The following is a 15,861-nucleotide window of genomic DNA, read 5'->3' on the forward strand; positions in this document are numbered from 1 at the left end:
TGAGGGAGCAGAATGTAAGCTCGTTGTGGGTAGGGAAAGTGTCTATTTATTGCTATATGGTACTCTCCCAAGTGCTTAGTACAGCACTCTGCACACACAAAGTGCTCAATAAATATGATTGAATGAAAGAAAGTGGTATAGGGGCTATTTCCCAAGTTGCAGCGACTTCCTCCCAGCCTTTGCATACCTTCCCTTAACTGTTCTGCCATGGAGTGGCTTTGTCGTCACTTTTCTATGGTATTTGTTAAGTGCTTACTGTGGTTGAAGCACTGCTCTAAGAGCTAGGGGTAGACACAAGTTAATTAGGCTAATTATAGTCCCTGTCCCCGTCTAAGAAGGAGGGAGAACAGATATTGAATCTTCCTTTTACAGTTGAAGAAACTGAGGCACAGAGAAGTTAAGTGACCTGTCCACGGTCACACAGCAGACAAGTCGCAGAGCCGGGATTAGAACACAGGTCCTCTGGCTCTCCGGCCTGCCCTCTTTCCACTAGGCCAAGCTGCTTCAGGTGGTCATGGGTCCAATTGAAGGTGGCGGTTCAATCATTCAGAAACCAAAGAAGCTCTATGCTGAAGAGTTCAGGAGAATCAAAATTTGGACTAACGCCCTGCCCTTTTGGAGCTTTATTGTTTCTTTTTGAACAAGTCAATGGAAATGAAACAGAGAGTTGAGAGAAGACTGGAGGATGTCGTTCAGGAAGCCACAACACAGAATGAAACAAAAAAAAAATAATGCATCAGTTTCCCCTAGAGAAAAGATTATTTCAACTAGGGATGTGAGCCTTGGGGTGCCAGGAGGCTTTTTCAGTGTTTCAGAAACAACAAAGAAGAGTTAAGCGACGACCAAACTACATGTAAGATGGTACCCACGGAGAGACACTGATGGATTAAGTGACCGCCAAAGCTGAACATCAGGAAAACTAATTTGTAACTCAATCACACGAAAGACTCTACCCTAGAGGCACAAGTGTGTCTTAAAAGGACTATACAGAGCACCAAATATACCCTGCCTTGTTGCATTACAGTCAGCATCTTTTTGAACTAGGTCTTACCTCAAGAATAGATTGAGTTCAATCCCAACAGGGAACATGCATGAGGGAAACAGAGAGAGAAAGCCAAGAAAAAAAAAAAAGCAGCCTATAGCTGGTTAGCCGGTTCTGCAACCTTATTGATTTTTTCCCCCCAGCACTGCATTTAAAAGAAACAGCTAACTCTCCTTCATCCTTTACCCAGAGTTCTCTCTTAGGTAACAGAAGGACACACACTCCCAAGCATTTACAGTGCTGGAGTTCAGTGTTCTTGTCAACAGCGTGTGAATTACAGAGTTTTCGGGGTGGAGATGCACCGTATCTCAACAGGGTTTTCACATTTGTTTCCTTTTTGCATCCTCCCTTAGCTGCTGTTGTGTTGCCTGAATATACGAGGCTTGTCCAGTTCCCTCCACAGACTGACTGCCTCTTCACGGCCGCCTCTCATATTAGCCATCTGTGGAGCACCATAAAATTCCGCATCCTTGATGCCAGGGAGAGCGACTTGCCTTTCATGGGCGATAAACCATCAGCACTCTGACAGACAACCATAACGGTGCAAAGTTGCGGCTGGTGGAGGGAGAGGCTTTCATAAGCGAAAACATCTTTTCTTCTCTACTAGTCAGTTGTTTCCCAGCTGCGCCGTCCTGACACTGTCTAATTCAGGTGACACAAGAATTCAAAATGCTCGTTGCAGAGGCTCAGTTAAACAAGCCTGGCAAGGGGCTGGTGAAAATGCCATGGTGGAGACCTCGTGAATTCAGGTATGCCCCCATTTGATTGGTGATTCCCTCTAGACTAAGCTCGTTGTGGGCAGGGAATGTGTCTGTTTATTGGAGAAGCAGCGTGGCTCAGTGGAAAGAGCACGGACTTTGGAGTCAGGGCTCATGAGTTCGAATCCCAGCTCTGCCACTTGTCGGCTGTGTGACTGTGGGCAAGTCACTTAACTTCTCTGTGCCTCAGTTCCCTCATCTGTAAAATGGGGATTAAGACTGTGAGCCCCACGTGGGACAACCCGATTCCCCTATGTCTACCCCAGCGCTTAGAACAGTGCTCGGCACATAGTAAGCGCTTAACAAATACCAACATTATTATTATTATTATTGTTGTACCATACTTTCCCAAGCACTTAGTACAGTGCTCTGCACACAGTAAGCGCTCAATAAATAAAATTATGAATGAGTAGCTGATTTTCGCAGAAAATGCAAAGGAAAATTGAATGTATCCATGCGGTAGTTTTAGGCACAAACACAAAGAGTAAGAAAAATGGAGTTACCTTGTACTCAAACGGAAGACTATTTTCCAGCACTGTATGAGGTGGTTCTCATTTCATAAAATGTGGCTTGTGCAGGGTGAGAGAAGAAAGGGGAAGAGTCTGGCAATCTCTGCTGAGCCAGACGTCAAGGTTAAGTAGGGTGATTGATGGCTACTCCAAAACCCGGACCTTGGTTCTCACTGAATCATGTTGACAGTACTAAGAGAAGTATGGTTTACTGTGCCAGAGTTGTAGGGACCAGAAATGGTAGTCTACCTGTTTCCCAATAAATAAGATATGAATGAAACTGAAGAGCCTGAAATAACTGAGACATGAAAAATATCCCAGCAGGTTATCTTGTATCTACCCCAGTGCTTAGAACAGTACTTGATGCATAGTAAGTGCTTAACAAATACCATTTAAAAAAGAAAGAAAAAACCTGAAAGCCAGAACTCATCTCACAGGAATAACTAACTGGTCATCTTTGGCACAGTTAAAACCGTTCCTAATTTTAATATTTTAATTAAAATGCTCCTTCCGTCAACTCAGTCAACGGTCACCTCAAAGAAATACCTCAGAGGGATTATATTACATCGAAATAACAGTATTAAAGATGCCGGTGAACTAAAATTGCAATATTCCTCCCCAAACCCTACCCATCTCTACTTTCTTAGACATTATTTGTTCCAAATAACTGTGTCTTTTTGTTAAGTGCTTATTATGTGCCAAGCACTGTACTAAACACAAGGGTACAAGATACAAGATCACCAGATCCTACACAGGGCTCACAGCCTAAGTAAGAGCACAGCCCAGTGGATAGTGACTGGGAGTCAGAAGGATCTGGGTTCTAATCCCAGGTCCACCACTGGTCTGCTCTATAACCTTGGGCAAGTCATTTAACTTCTCTGTGCCTCAGTTCCCTCATCTGTGAAATGGAGATTGAGATTGGGAGCCCTATGTGGACAGGGACTGTGTCCAACCCGATTATTTTGTATCTAACCCCAGCTCTTAGTTCAGTGCCTAGCCCATAGTAAATGCCTAACAAATACCACAGTTATTAGGAGGGAGAACAGGTACTGAATTCCCATTTTTCAGACAAAGGGCACAGAGAAGATAAGTGACTTACCCAAGGTCACGCAGCAGACAAGAGGCAGAGTTGGTATTAGAACCCAAGTCTTCTGACTCCCAGGCCTGAACTTTTTCAACTAGGCCAAACTGCTTCTCAATTACAAACCTAATTTAGTGTGAGCCTTTGGTCCTGTGAAGCCCTGGGATTCCCTTGAAATTTAAATTTATGGCTCATTGAGCTACCTATAATCTTGCCCCTCCTATCAGTATCACCAAAATTGGGTGGTCAAAGAAGGATGCTTCAATTTTCTACCGGTAAATTAGATGAATGGTTAGGCCAGACCTGGAATGGCTTGGATGGTCCAAGTCTACTTAGTAAGCAACAAATGTACTGAGTGTTTACTGGGTGCAGAGTGCTTTACTAAGCGTGCTGTGATGGCTGGTACTAAAGGCTGGGGCTCACAAGGACTGATAGTTGCTTCTCCTCCTGTTGCTTATATAAACCCTTTCCCAACCTACAGGGACCAAGACACCCTCTCTGACCTGAGTTTGGTGCAAGGAATGAACACTCAGGCCTCCCCCGATTAGGCTGTAAGCTTGTCAAAGGGCAGGGACTATATCTGTTGCTGATTTGTCCATTCCAAGTGCTTAGTACAGTGCTCTACACATAGCAAGCGCTCAATAAATACTATTGAATGACCAGACTGGCCCATCGGAAAATTGGGGAAATCTCAAGGGTTAGTGCCTGGGGCAATAGTTGGAGCCAATCAGGGCTGCTCTGGAGATGCCTGTCTGCTTTTTTTAAAATGAAATTTGTTAAGCACTTTTTATGTGTCAGGCACTGTTCTAAGTGCTAAGGTAGATAGAAGATAATCAGGTTGGATGCACATAGGGCTCAGTCCAAGTTGGAGGGAGGAGGATATAATCCCCATTTTACAGATGAGAAAACTGAGGCACAGAGAATACTAAAAATAACAGTGGTATTTGTTAGGTGCTATTATGTGCCAGGCACTGTACTAAGTGCTGAGGTGGATACAAGCAAATCAGGTTGGCCACAGTCCCTGTCATCCCACACTGGGTTCACAGTCTCAATCCTCATTTCCAGATGAGGTAACTGAGGCCCAGAGAAGTAAAGTGACTTGCCCAAGGTCACACAGCAGATAGGTGGCAAAGCCAGGATTAGAAACCAAGTCCTTTGACTCCCAGGCCTGTGATTTTTCCAGTAAGCCATGCTACTTTCTTGTACTGCTTGGCCCTTTCTTGCTTGGAGCACGAAAGGATCTGCTCAGAGCTAGTTAGAAGAGCGCAGGCAGAACTCCTCAAACATGCATTTTTCCATGTCCTGCTTTTAAGTGTTCATGCCAGAATTTCCTAGTGCTGATTTCTGAGGCAATCTAGCCCTCTGAATGTCACACCTGCCATATCCTTGGCATGGCTCTGACTACCATCAAGTCGGACAGATAGGCCCCGTCCCTTTCCCGAAGACGAGCTGCTCCTTATTCAAGCACCTGAAGGCAAGACCAAAAATAGACAGGGGTTCTGGGGGGTTTTTGTTGTTGTTGGGTTTTTTTTTTGTATCGATGCAGTAGTCCAAACCAAGCGCCCAGCAAAGGACTGTCACACCAGGGCCCGGAAATAGAACAGTCAGGTGTGAAAGTGAAAATGGACTCTCTCCGGGATGGTGAAGGGGAGCAGGGCTAAGGGACTGAAAGGAGTTTCCACTGCGGCTTTAATCCGTCAATTAGTGGCATTTATTGAGCACCTACTTGGTGTTGAGTCTCCCTAGTGAGGGATTCCTTAAGTGTTATTGGGAACAGATGGCAGTTTCCTTCTATTTTTCTCCCTCTGTTCAGTTCTAAATCTACTACTTGTCTGCTATGTGACGTTGGGCAAGTCACCTAACTTCTCTGTGCCTCAGTTCCCTCATCTGTAAAAATGGGGACTAAGACTGTGAGCCCCATGTGAGACAAGGACCAGGTCCAACCTGATTTGCTTGCATCTAATCTAGAGCTTAGTACAGTGACCAAATAATAATAATAATTATGGTATTTGTTAAGTGTTTTGTGCCAGGCATTGTACTAAGCATCGGGTGGATCCAAGTAAATCGGACTGGACACAGTCCCTGTCCCATGTGGGGCTCACAGTCTCAATCCCCATTTTAAAGATGAGGGAATTGTGATTCGGAGAAGTCAAGTGACTTGCCCAAGGCCTGACACATAGTAAACACTTAAATATTATTTTAAAAAATCCAACCAGCTCTATTGATGACTGGTGATAATCCAATAGCTCTTGATGTGTTGAATTCAAAATACTAGCTGATGTGTAGAACTGGGTAGAGAGGGGCTTTCAACTCCAGTTCTGCAACTATACCAAGGGGATACAGTCCAGGACGAATTCGATACATTTATGTAAATGAAATAAATAAGGCTAGATATTTAGCCTGATGGGATGGGTATCTGTCGCTGGTGAATAAAAAACAAAAAAACAAAAAAAACTCAACTTTAAAGGGCTGTGAAAGACACAAGGCAGACCCAAATAATTCAAGCATAGTGATTTGCAATGCAAAAGTTTAATTCTACTAGGCAAATTCAAGATAAATTATGGATTAAGGCCTAGAGCATTTTGTACAGGAAACTGCCAACCATTTCCAGCCACTTAGGCGTTCTCCCCACCTCTTTATTCCTTTTAAAATGACGGTCTCGATTCTCCAGTGATGAGAGAGAGAGAGGAGAAACCCTCTTAAAAGGCAAACGAGAAAGGGGTCAATTTTAAGATGGGGAAGACTGCTGAAGTTGTCTGAGAAAAGATGCTCTTTTGTAGCATTCTCCATCTTTTAATAAAAGCCCCTGAATAATTTGGTATTTATGTGCCAAGCACTATACTAAGTGCTGGGGTAGATACATGATAAGCAGGTTGGATACAGTGCCTGCTCTACATGAGGCTTACAGTCTAAAAGGGAGGAAGAACAAGTTTTGAATCCCCATTAAATGAATGGAAGAGCTGTGTTTGTCAACCAGAGGGTGCTGGTTGAATCTCAAGGGGTACACGGTATATTGGATAGAGCACGGGCCCGGGATGCAGAAGGTAATGAGTTCTAATTCCAGCTCTGCCACTTATCTGCTCTGTGACCTCGGACATGTCACTTCATTTCTCTGTGCCTCAGTTACCTCATCTGTAAAATGGGGACTGAGACTGTGAGCCCCACAGGGGACAAGGACTGTGCACAACCCGATTTGCTTGGTACACTGCTTAGTACAGTGCCTGACATAGAGTAAGGACTGAACAAATGCCATAATTATTATTATTATTATTATCATATCTCATACTGAGGTTTATAGGTGCTCACTCCTTGAGGCCATGACACCATAGGGATGCAGACAAAAAAAGACGGCATAGCTAGCTTGCTGACCCTGGACTTGGAAGAGATTATTATCAATCCATTGCATTTTTTGAGTGATTACTGTGTGCAGAGCACTGTCCTGGTAGTACTTTACTACCAATTCTATTGAATTGCACTCTTTCAAACACTTAGCACAGTGCTCTGCACACAGTAAGCACTCAAAAAATACCATTGACTGAGATAAGAACAGGGTACCATACATCATCTTGAGAATAATGAAGACCCCTCCCAGCCCCACAGCACTTATGTACATATCTGTAATTTATTTAACATCTGTCTCCCCCTCTAGACTGTAAGTTCATTGTGGGCAGGGAATGTGTCTACTGTTGCGTTGTACTCTCCCAAGTGCTTAGTACAGTGCTCTGCACAGAGTAAGTGTTCAATAAATACGATTGAGTGAATGAATAAAAAGAGGTTGAGTTGGGTCGTAATGGGAGAAAAGAGCGGATAAGAGGAAAAATGCTAATTACGTTCCTAAAGCCAAAGGTCAGGAGTTTCTTTTAATAATGTTAATAATAATGTTGGTATTTGTTAAGCGCTTACTATGTGCCGAGCACTGTTCTAAGCGCTGGGGTAGACATAGGGGAATCAGGTTGTCCCACGTGGGGCTCACAGTCTTAATCCCCATTTTACAGATGAGGGAACTGAGGCCCAGAGAAGTTAAGTGACTTGCCCACAGTCACACAGCCGACAAGTGGCAGAGCTGGGATTCGAACTCATGAGCCCTGACTCCAAAGCCCGTGCTCTTTCCACTGAGCCACGCTGCTTCTCCACAGACACAGAGAGGAATGGACAACCATTTCTGGTTTATAAGGAATGGGTAGACATTAACAGGACATTTTAGGAAAATGGTCTGAGCAGCAGAGCACAGAATGGTCTGGAGAAGGGAGAGACTGGAGGCAGGGAGACCAGTGAGAAAGCTGATGTAGTAGCCAAGCTGGGGGCGGCAGAGGGTGGGGGGAGGTGTGAAGGGAAGAAGGTAAATGCCTGGACCAGTGTGGTGCTCATTGGATGGAGAGGAAAAGGACAGATCCTGAAATATTATGGAGGCAAAACGAACTGGATTTGGCAATGGATTGAACGAACAAGGGAGTCAAGAATAAATCTACAGAATTTAGAGACTGAAAAGGTGCCAGGGTTAAGTAATCAATCAATATTTACTGAACACTTACTATGTGCAGAGCACTGTTCTAAGTGCTTGGGAAGCACTACGTGCAGAGCACTGTTCTAAGTGCTTGGGAGAATACAATACAACAAAATTAGGAGACACTTTCCCTGTCCATAACGAACTACCGTCTAGAGACTTTCCTGTGATAGGAAAGTCGGGGGAGGAGAGGATTTGGGAGGGAATATGAGAAGTTCAGTATTAGACATATTGAGCTTGAGGTGGCAGCAGGGCATCCACTTAGAGATGTTCAGGAAGCAGAAGGAAATGTGGGATTGAAGAGGAGAGAGGTGTGAGCTAGTAAGGTAGGCATGGAAGTCATCAACATAGAGGTGGGAGTCGAAACCATGGAAACAGGTGAGCAATCAAGCAGTATACAGTACAAGGAATTTCACATTTCTTTCCTAGAGTTTCTGCAACAGATTCAATTCATAACATCTAAGTTAACAGACAAACTCAAATAGTAATAATAACAACAACAATGGCATCTCTTAAGTGCTTACTATGTGCCAAGCACTGTACTAAGCTCTGGGGTAGATACAAGATAGTCACAATCTAAGTAGGAGGAAGAACAGATATTGAATCCCCGTTTTGCAGACGAGGGAACTGAGGCATAGAGAAGTTAAGTGACTTGCCCAAGGTCACACAGCTGGCAAGTGGCAGAGCTGGGATTAGAATTAAGGGCCCAGAGGCCTGTGCTCTTTCCCCTAGGTTACGTCTACTCCATGATACAACATTTTCAAGGAATATAATCCAATTGTGGTGTAAACCTAGAAGGCACCCAACAGCCTTGTGACACGATGGCTGGTTTTGAGAAAGTCAGCTTGACTGTCATGGCACCTTTTCCTATTTTCCTACAGGGGTGGAACTTCGAGTCCAAGCTCTTGGTTTTCACCCATACAAAGTGCTCTGCAGAGTAACTCCATCCTTAGAAAGAACCAGCATGGCCTAGGGGAAAGAGAACAGGCCAGAGAGTCAGGAGACCTGAGTTCTAATCTGACCTCTACCACTAATCTGCTGTGTGACCTTCGGCAAGATACTTCTCTGGGCCTCGGTTCCCTCATTTGTAAAATGGGGATTCAAATCCTGTTCTCTCTCTGCCTTAGACTGTGAGCCCCGAGTTGGGCAGGGGCTGTATCTGATTACATTACATCTAGCCTAGTGCGTAGTACAATGCTTGGCACATAGAGCTTAGAAGCCACAATTAAACAACCCTAACCGCAGGTGAATATCAATGCCCTCCGAAACACCTCAGTCACTGGGAAATCTTTCTTGGAAAAGAATAGAGATGTTGCAGAAAACCCATTATTGGAACACGTAGGCTAGTGTGACTAACGGATTAAAATTTGAAATTTTTGCCGTTCTGTGAATCTTTTGGCCTTGGTTCGTTTGGATAACCAGCTTTCTACTGGATGTACGTTCTCAATGGTGAAAGCGAGGAAAAGCATTCAGACTTTCCCCGCTACCCCCAAAAAGGTGAAATCCAAAGTCAATGTCTTGATTTTTATTTGGTTTCTGTTTATCTGTTTTGTCCACAATCGCTCTGCAAGCCTGCCTCAGGCAATCGGCAAAGCGCTCCTTGCTCTGCCTTTGATCAGCTCAGGGAGCTGGAAGATTAGCATATGTGCCCATTCCCCTTTATTCTATTAATAAAGCTTGTAGACCTCCCCGCTGATGTTCAGACAAATAATCCGGCCCCCAGCCCACCCTGTGGACTGGCACCCCCTATTCACTGCTTCACTCTGGCACCGGAATGCTAACTACCCGTGATGTGGGGGGAGGAGGGAGCAGCTATGTAGAGGGAAACATCCACCAGCCCTCTTAGGAGCGATTCTTACTCGTTTGATGCAGTCGTCGCTTGACAGACGTTCCTGGATCAGTTTGGCCCACAGCTCGTTGGGGATTTCCTAAAGAAAACACCACACACCCAAAATTAAGGGCTGAATATTCACAGTTCAGTTCAGAAGAAATTTTAACAAGTGGGGCTTCATGGTTAAAGGTGAGTTGAAATGCTTTTTAAAATACTTAAATGCTCTCCAAACCCCCAAACAGTGTGAAACCAGCCAGGTATGCTTGAAAATCAAAAATAAATGCAGCTTCAAAGGTAGGAGAGCTGAAATCACTTTCCCTATTCCAAAAGGCTGGCCCCAGGATCAATCCCAGTGCAGCTGGAGAGGGCTAAGCCCACACTGGGAAAGATCCCCACCCTCTTCCCTGTCTCACAAGCCCAGAACCTTGGCATTGTCCTTGACGCACCTCTCCCATTCAACCCTCATATTCAATCTATCATCAAATCCTGTCGGTTCAACTTTCACAACATCGCTAAAACCCGCCCTATCCTCTCCATCCAAACCGTTACTACATTAATCCATCTAGGCTTTTATTCTATCTCGACTTGATGACTGCATCAGCCTCCCTACCTTCTGACCCTCCCAAATCCTGTGAACACTTCATTCACTCTGCCGCCCGGATCATTTATCTCCAAGAACTTTCGGTCATGTTTTCTCACTCCTCCAGAACCTCCAGGGGTTGTCCAACCACTCCACATCAAACAGAAACTACTGTCAACTTTAAAGCACTCAATCAGCTCTCCCCGCTCCTACCTTACCACCCTGATTTCCTACTACAACCCAACCTGCCCATTTCGCTCTTCTAATACCAACCTACTCACTGTGCCTCAAACTCATCTATCTCACCGCCAACCCCTCACCCATGTCCTGACACTGACACTGTCCTGATACTTCAGGACACTAAATTCTAAGCTCTTTGAGGGCAGGGATTGTGTCTACCAAATCTATTATATTATACTCTCCCAAGTGTTTAGAACAGTGTTCTGCACCCAGGAAGTGCTCAATAAAAACCACTAATTGATTTTTTATGGTATTTGTTAAGCACTTATGAAGTGCCAGGCATACTGTACTAGGCACTGGTGTAGATACAAGACCAGCAGGTTGTACATACCCCATATCTCACATAGTGTTCACAGTCTTAAACTCCATTTTACAGAAGAGGGAACTGAGGCACAGAGATATGATATGCCTGAGGTCCCACAGCAGACAAGTGGCAGAGCCAGAATTAGAACCCAGGTCCTTCTGACTCTCAGGCCCGTGTTCCATCCACTAGGCCATGCTGTTTTTCAAGACTGGATTCCAAAGGACTGTATATATTACAACAGTGCTTGGCACATAGTAAACGCTTAACAAATGTCATCATTATTACTACATATGCTTTACGCTAGAATTTGTTCCAATCAGGCATATTGGCCTTAGCAGGTACTTTGGGATTAACACAGGGCCCTCAGCTGGACCTGCCTCCTACCTCCACTGAAGACTGCTTCTGACCTCTTTAATGTGGCTAATAAACACATTCACTGATGTACATAGAAGAGAAAAACCATCAGAGCTGGAACTATTGATATACTCCTTACCTAGAAGGATAAATAAGAGCGATGCAGTGGAGACTGTGAGAAATAAGGGCTCTCTTTTGAATAGTGCTGTGGTTACAGTAAAGGAAAGCTTTGAAAAATTGAACACCACACATCAGGAGGTCTAGACAATAATACTGCCAGAGTCTTCAAGGAAGGAGCTGATGGACTGTTCTAGTGGCAGTTTTTTTCTTTCAAATCATGGAGAAAAATGGAGCTGGGTAGTGGTTATTTGGCGGGGGGAGGGAGTGTGTGTGTGTGTCTGATCTTTAAAAAAAGAAAAAAACGGGAATCCTAGCAATGACTGATCAGTCAATCTATCTTAAAACAGTGTAACGGAAGAAAGAATAGGTATGCGAACCAAGGGAGAGACGCTACTACCAGTCACATAACATTGGATTATAAAGAATCAATTTTTCCAGACCCACTTAGTTCAGGCTGAAGATAATTACGGCCCATGCAGATGCCAGGGGTGCCACGCAGAAACACCATCCCGGTTACATCCAACCAGGGCTGACATTAAGCCTCCAGGCAGTGGAAGGAAGGGGCTCTGGGCCACAATGCCCCCCTTTGTGGCTTCTCCCGTGCCTTAGGATGTCCCTAGAGATCCATTCTCTCACTGTTCGGGTAAATGGTACCGCTGAAGAAAAACTGGGAGAGGTAGACGTTTGATGGACTTTTGGGAGTTCCTGTCAGTCAGTAAGCCGTATTTATTGAGCACTTAATGTGTGCAGAGCACTGAACTAAGTGCTTGGGAGAGCACAATACAACACTAAGCATGCCCACTCCCTGCCCACAACGAGCTTACAGTCTAGAGGATGGGCTCACACCAGGAGGGCAGTGAGCCCTGGGCCACTGTCTGCTCAATGGACTCTCCCAGCTCAGTTGACCAGTGGTCTGAAATTTGCCTACGGGATTGCAATATGAGACAGCTGGCTCTTCTCTAGCAAAATAAAAGGTCTAATGAGAGAAGTAGTTGAGGCCTACGCCTTTTTTCATCCCCTGACTTTGGGCAGTCCTTTCATCCTACAGCAGATACCCCATATCGCAGGTCCTCTGTGAGGGACACGTGTAGTGCATTTGCTGAAAATACTAGCATATTAATGAAGGGCAAAAATAAGTTGCTTAGAAGCAAATGGTATTGCTTTACATAGTGCCTACTATAATACCTGAGGGGTGGATATTCAGGTGGTAGACGCTGGTTGATCCACGCACTTATATCCCATCTCAACTATTGCATCCCTGTCTTCAGGCTATCGTCTCCCCAGTCCATTCTTCACTCTGCTGCCGGTATCATTTTTTTAATGTGCTTTTTGTGGGGTTTTATGGTATTTGTTAAGTGCTTACTATGGGTCAAGCACTGTTCTTAGCTCTGAGGTAGATACAGGTTTATCAGGTTGGAGAGAGTCCCAATCCCACATGGGGCTCACGGTCTAAGCAGTAAACAAACAAACAAAAAAGTGTTAGGGTTCTACACACATCCTGCCACTCCTCAGAAACCTCCAATGGCTGCCCATCCATCTCTGCCTCAAACAGAAACTCCTCTCTTTCGGCTTTAAGGCACTCAATCAGTTCTCTCCCTCCTTTCTACACTCACATTCTCTCCAACACTAATCTTCTCTGCCCATTTTGCTCCCCTAACACCTACCTATACACATCACCCTTCCTGTCCCTCTCATGCCTTCCCTCCTGCCTGAGGCTCCCTCCCTCCAGTAGATCACCACTCTTCCCTTCTTCCCAGCCTACTAAAGTCCTATCTCCTCCCCAAAGCCTCTCTAACCTTTCATTCAATAGTATTTACTGAGTGCTTACTATGTGCAGAGCACTGTACTAAGCGCTTGGGATGAACAAGTCGGCAACAGATAGAGACGGTCCCTGCCGTTTGACGGGCTTACGGTCTAATCGGGGGAGACGGACAGACGAGAACGATGGCAATAAATAGAGTCAAGATCCCTCCCTTCTGTATCATCCTTGCAATGGGTCTGTAGCCTCCAAACTTGCTGATACTCCACCCACACAGCATTTATACTCTGCTGCTTCCCCTATCTGTAATTTATTTTAATGACCATCTCCCCTACTAGATTGCAAACTCTTTAAGGATAGGGATTAGAACACAGGTCCTTCTGACTCCCAAACCTGTGGCTCTATCCACAAGGTCACACTTGGATTCTAATGATGTAGCAAAATAAAAATGCCAGAGTTACTTGGCTATGCCCTGTCACGCACTCCTTGGATCACTTCGCCGCCAGACGTTCGACTGACAGTGCTCAGGATGACGCGACCTGAGCAGGTGAAGCAGCATGGCCTAGTGGATAGAGCATGGGCCTGGGAGTCAGAAGGACCTGGGTCCTAATCCTGGCTCTACCACTTGTCTGCTGTGTGACCTTGGGCAAATCACTTCACTTCTCTGGGCCTCAGTTACGTCATCTGTAAAACAGTGATTAAGATTAGGAGCCCCAGGTGGGATAGGGACTGTGTCCAACCTGATTAGTTTGTCTCTAGTGCAGCGCTTAGAACAAGTGCTTGGTGCATAGTAAGCGCTTAAAAAATACCTTAAAAAAAGATCATGCAGAGCGGCAGAAATGGCAAAACCAAAAAGATGCCAACATGTAGAAGGGCCCCCAGAGAAGAGGAGCTTACAGAGTTCAGAGACTGGCAAAACAAGAGCGGATCAACATTAGCAACATCAGTGCTTACTGAGCATTGATTGTACACAGAACACTATACTAGGCGCTAGGGAGCATACTATAAAAATGGAAGACATGGTCTCTGTCCTCGAGGATCTTACGTATGTTGGACAGGCTACACGATAACTAGCGGAATTAAGAAGGAGTAGCTCAATAAATACTGTTTATTGATTTACAAGTTTCACTCAACTACACTAACAGCCAGGCAGTCTATCCTCCCAAGGCTTCAACAACATTTCTTCACATTCCATCCAAGCCAAGAAAGCAAATTCTTGTTCATGGTACTCCCGGTGGGAGAAATGTTTTCAAGACCATCCAGGTGAGAATTATCGGGAGCAGGGGAGACTGATCTTAGAGATCAGAAAGCACCAGAGAAGCAAGAAATCTTCTAAAACTTTCAATCAACTCTGACCAATGGCATGCCCAAAATTGAAATCATCCCATCCACAAATATAATTTTTAGAATCAGTCAATGCTATTTATTGAGCACCTATGTGCAGAGCACTACACTAAGCACTTGGGAGAGTACAACAGAATTAGCAGACATAGTCTCTGCTCCTAAAGAAAAATTCTTGACTCAGTTGGCTCTAGATTCCACCCATGTGGATGGAATGATCATTCAGGTGTCCCAGAGCCAGATTGCTCCACTTAAGAGGCTCCCACCTGTTTTCCCTCCTATCTAGACTGTGAGCTCCATGTGGGATAGGGACTTTGTCCAAACTGAATAGCTTGTGTCTACCCCAGTGTTTAGAACAGGGCTTGACACACAGTAGGTGCTTAACAAATATCGTAATAATAATTATGGCACTTGAGTGTTTACCATGTGCCCAGTCCTGATCTATACATGTCATTAAGACTGGACAAAGTCCCTGTCCCACATGAGTTCACTCTCTAAATCCCCATTTTACAGATGAGATGAGGTAACTGAGGCCCAGAGAAGTTAAGTGACTTGTTCAAGGTCACACAGCAGACATGTGGCAGACCTGGGATTAGAACCAGGTCCTTCTGACTTCCAGGACCAGGCTCTATCCACTGAGCCCCTTAATATTATTATTATGACAGTGGGGAGGGGCCTCATCCCCACCTGGCCCCTTTTTCTCACTTCAACAACTGGATTTCACATGTCGCACATTCATCGTGCTAGCGTGTTGACAATTTGGTGCCCATTTGGTGTTTCATTTCTAATGCTTTGTTTTAGAACTAGAAACGTTTGCCTAGTGGGGATGCCTTCTGGAAGGATTAAGCACAACTGGAGATGTACGAATACTCTCTGTAGGAGGGATACCGTCTTGGCCATATATCTTTCATTGCCCTCTTTTTTAATGGTATTTGTTAAGCGCTTACTATGTGCTGGACACTGTACTAAGTGCTGGGTTGGGTACAAGCAGATTGGGTTGGACAGAGTACCTGTCTCACATGGGACTCACAGTCTTCAACCCCATTTTACAGAGGCAATAATAATAAAATTAATAATAATAATGTGGCACTTGTTAGTGTTTACTATGTACCAAGCACTGTACTAAGTGGTGGGGTAGATATAATATAGTTGGGTTGCACACAGTCCCTGCCCCACCCAGGGCTCAGTCTTAATCCCCATTTTACAGATGAGAAAACTGCAGCACAGAGAAGTGAAGCGGCTTGCCCGGGGTCACACAGCAGACAAGTGGTAGAGCCGGGATTAGAACCCAAGTCATTTTATGGATGAGGTAACTAAATGACTTGCCCAAGGTCACAGCCCAGACAGGCAACAACCCTAACTGGGAGAAATGGGAAGGGACGAGTAAAGGACAGCCAAAAGCTGACTTCCTAAAGACATAACAGACAACGCCACCCAA

At 44.8% G+C, this 15,861-nt stretch overlaps 1 protein-coding gene across 1 annotated transcript in view; it reads right to left on the reverse strand.

Moving 5' to 3' along the window:
• AK8 (adenylate kinase 8) overlaps window positions 1-15,861 on the reverse strand; it is a 139,003-nt gene that overhangs the window by 94,635 nt on the left and 28,507 nt on the right. Inside the window, exon 5 of the mRNA XM_029062243.2 lies at window positions 9,754-9,822. Within this exon, the coding sequence (XP_028918076.1) occupies window positions 9,754-9,822 (69 nt within the window). The remainder of the gene's footprint in view (window positions 1-9,753; window positions 9,823-15,861) is intronic.

Source organism: Ornithorhynchus anatinus, chromosome 4, assembly GCF_004115215.2.
Source record: "Ornithorhynchus anatinus isolate Pmale09 chromosome 4, mOrnAna1.pri.v4, whole genome shotgun sequence".
Taxonomy (NCBI): Eukaryota; Metazoa; Chordata; class Mammalia; order Monotremata; family Ornithorhynchidae; genus Ornithorhynchus; species Ornithorhynchus anatinus.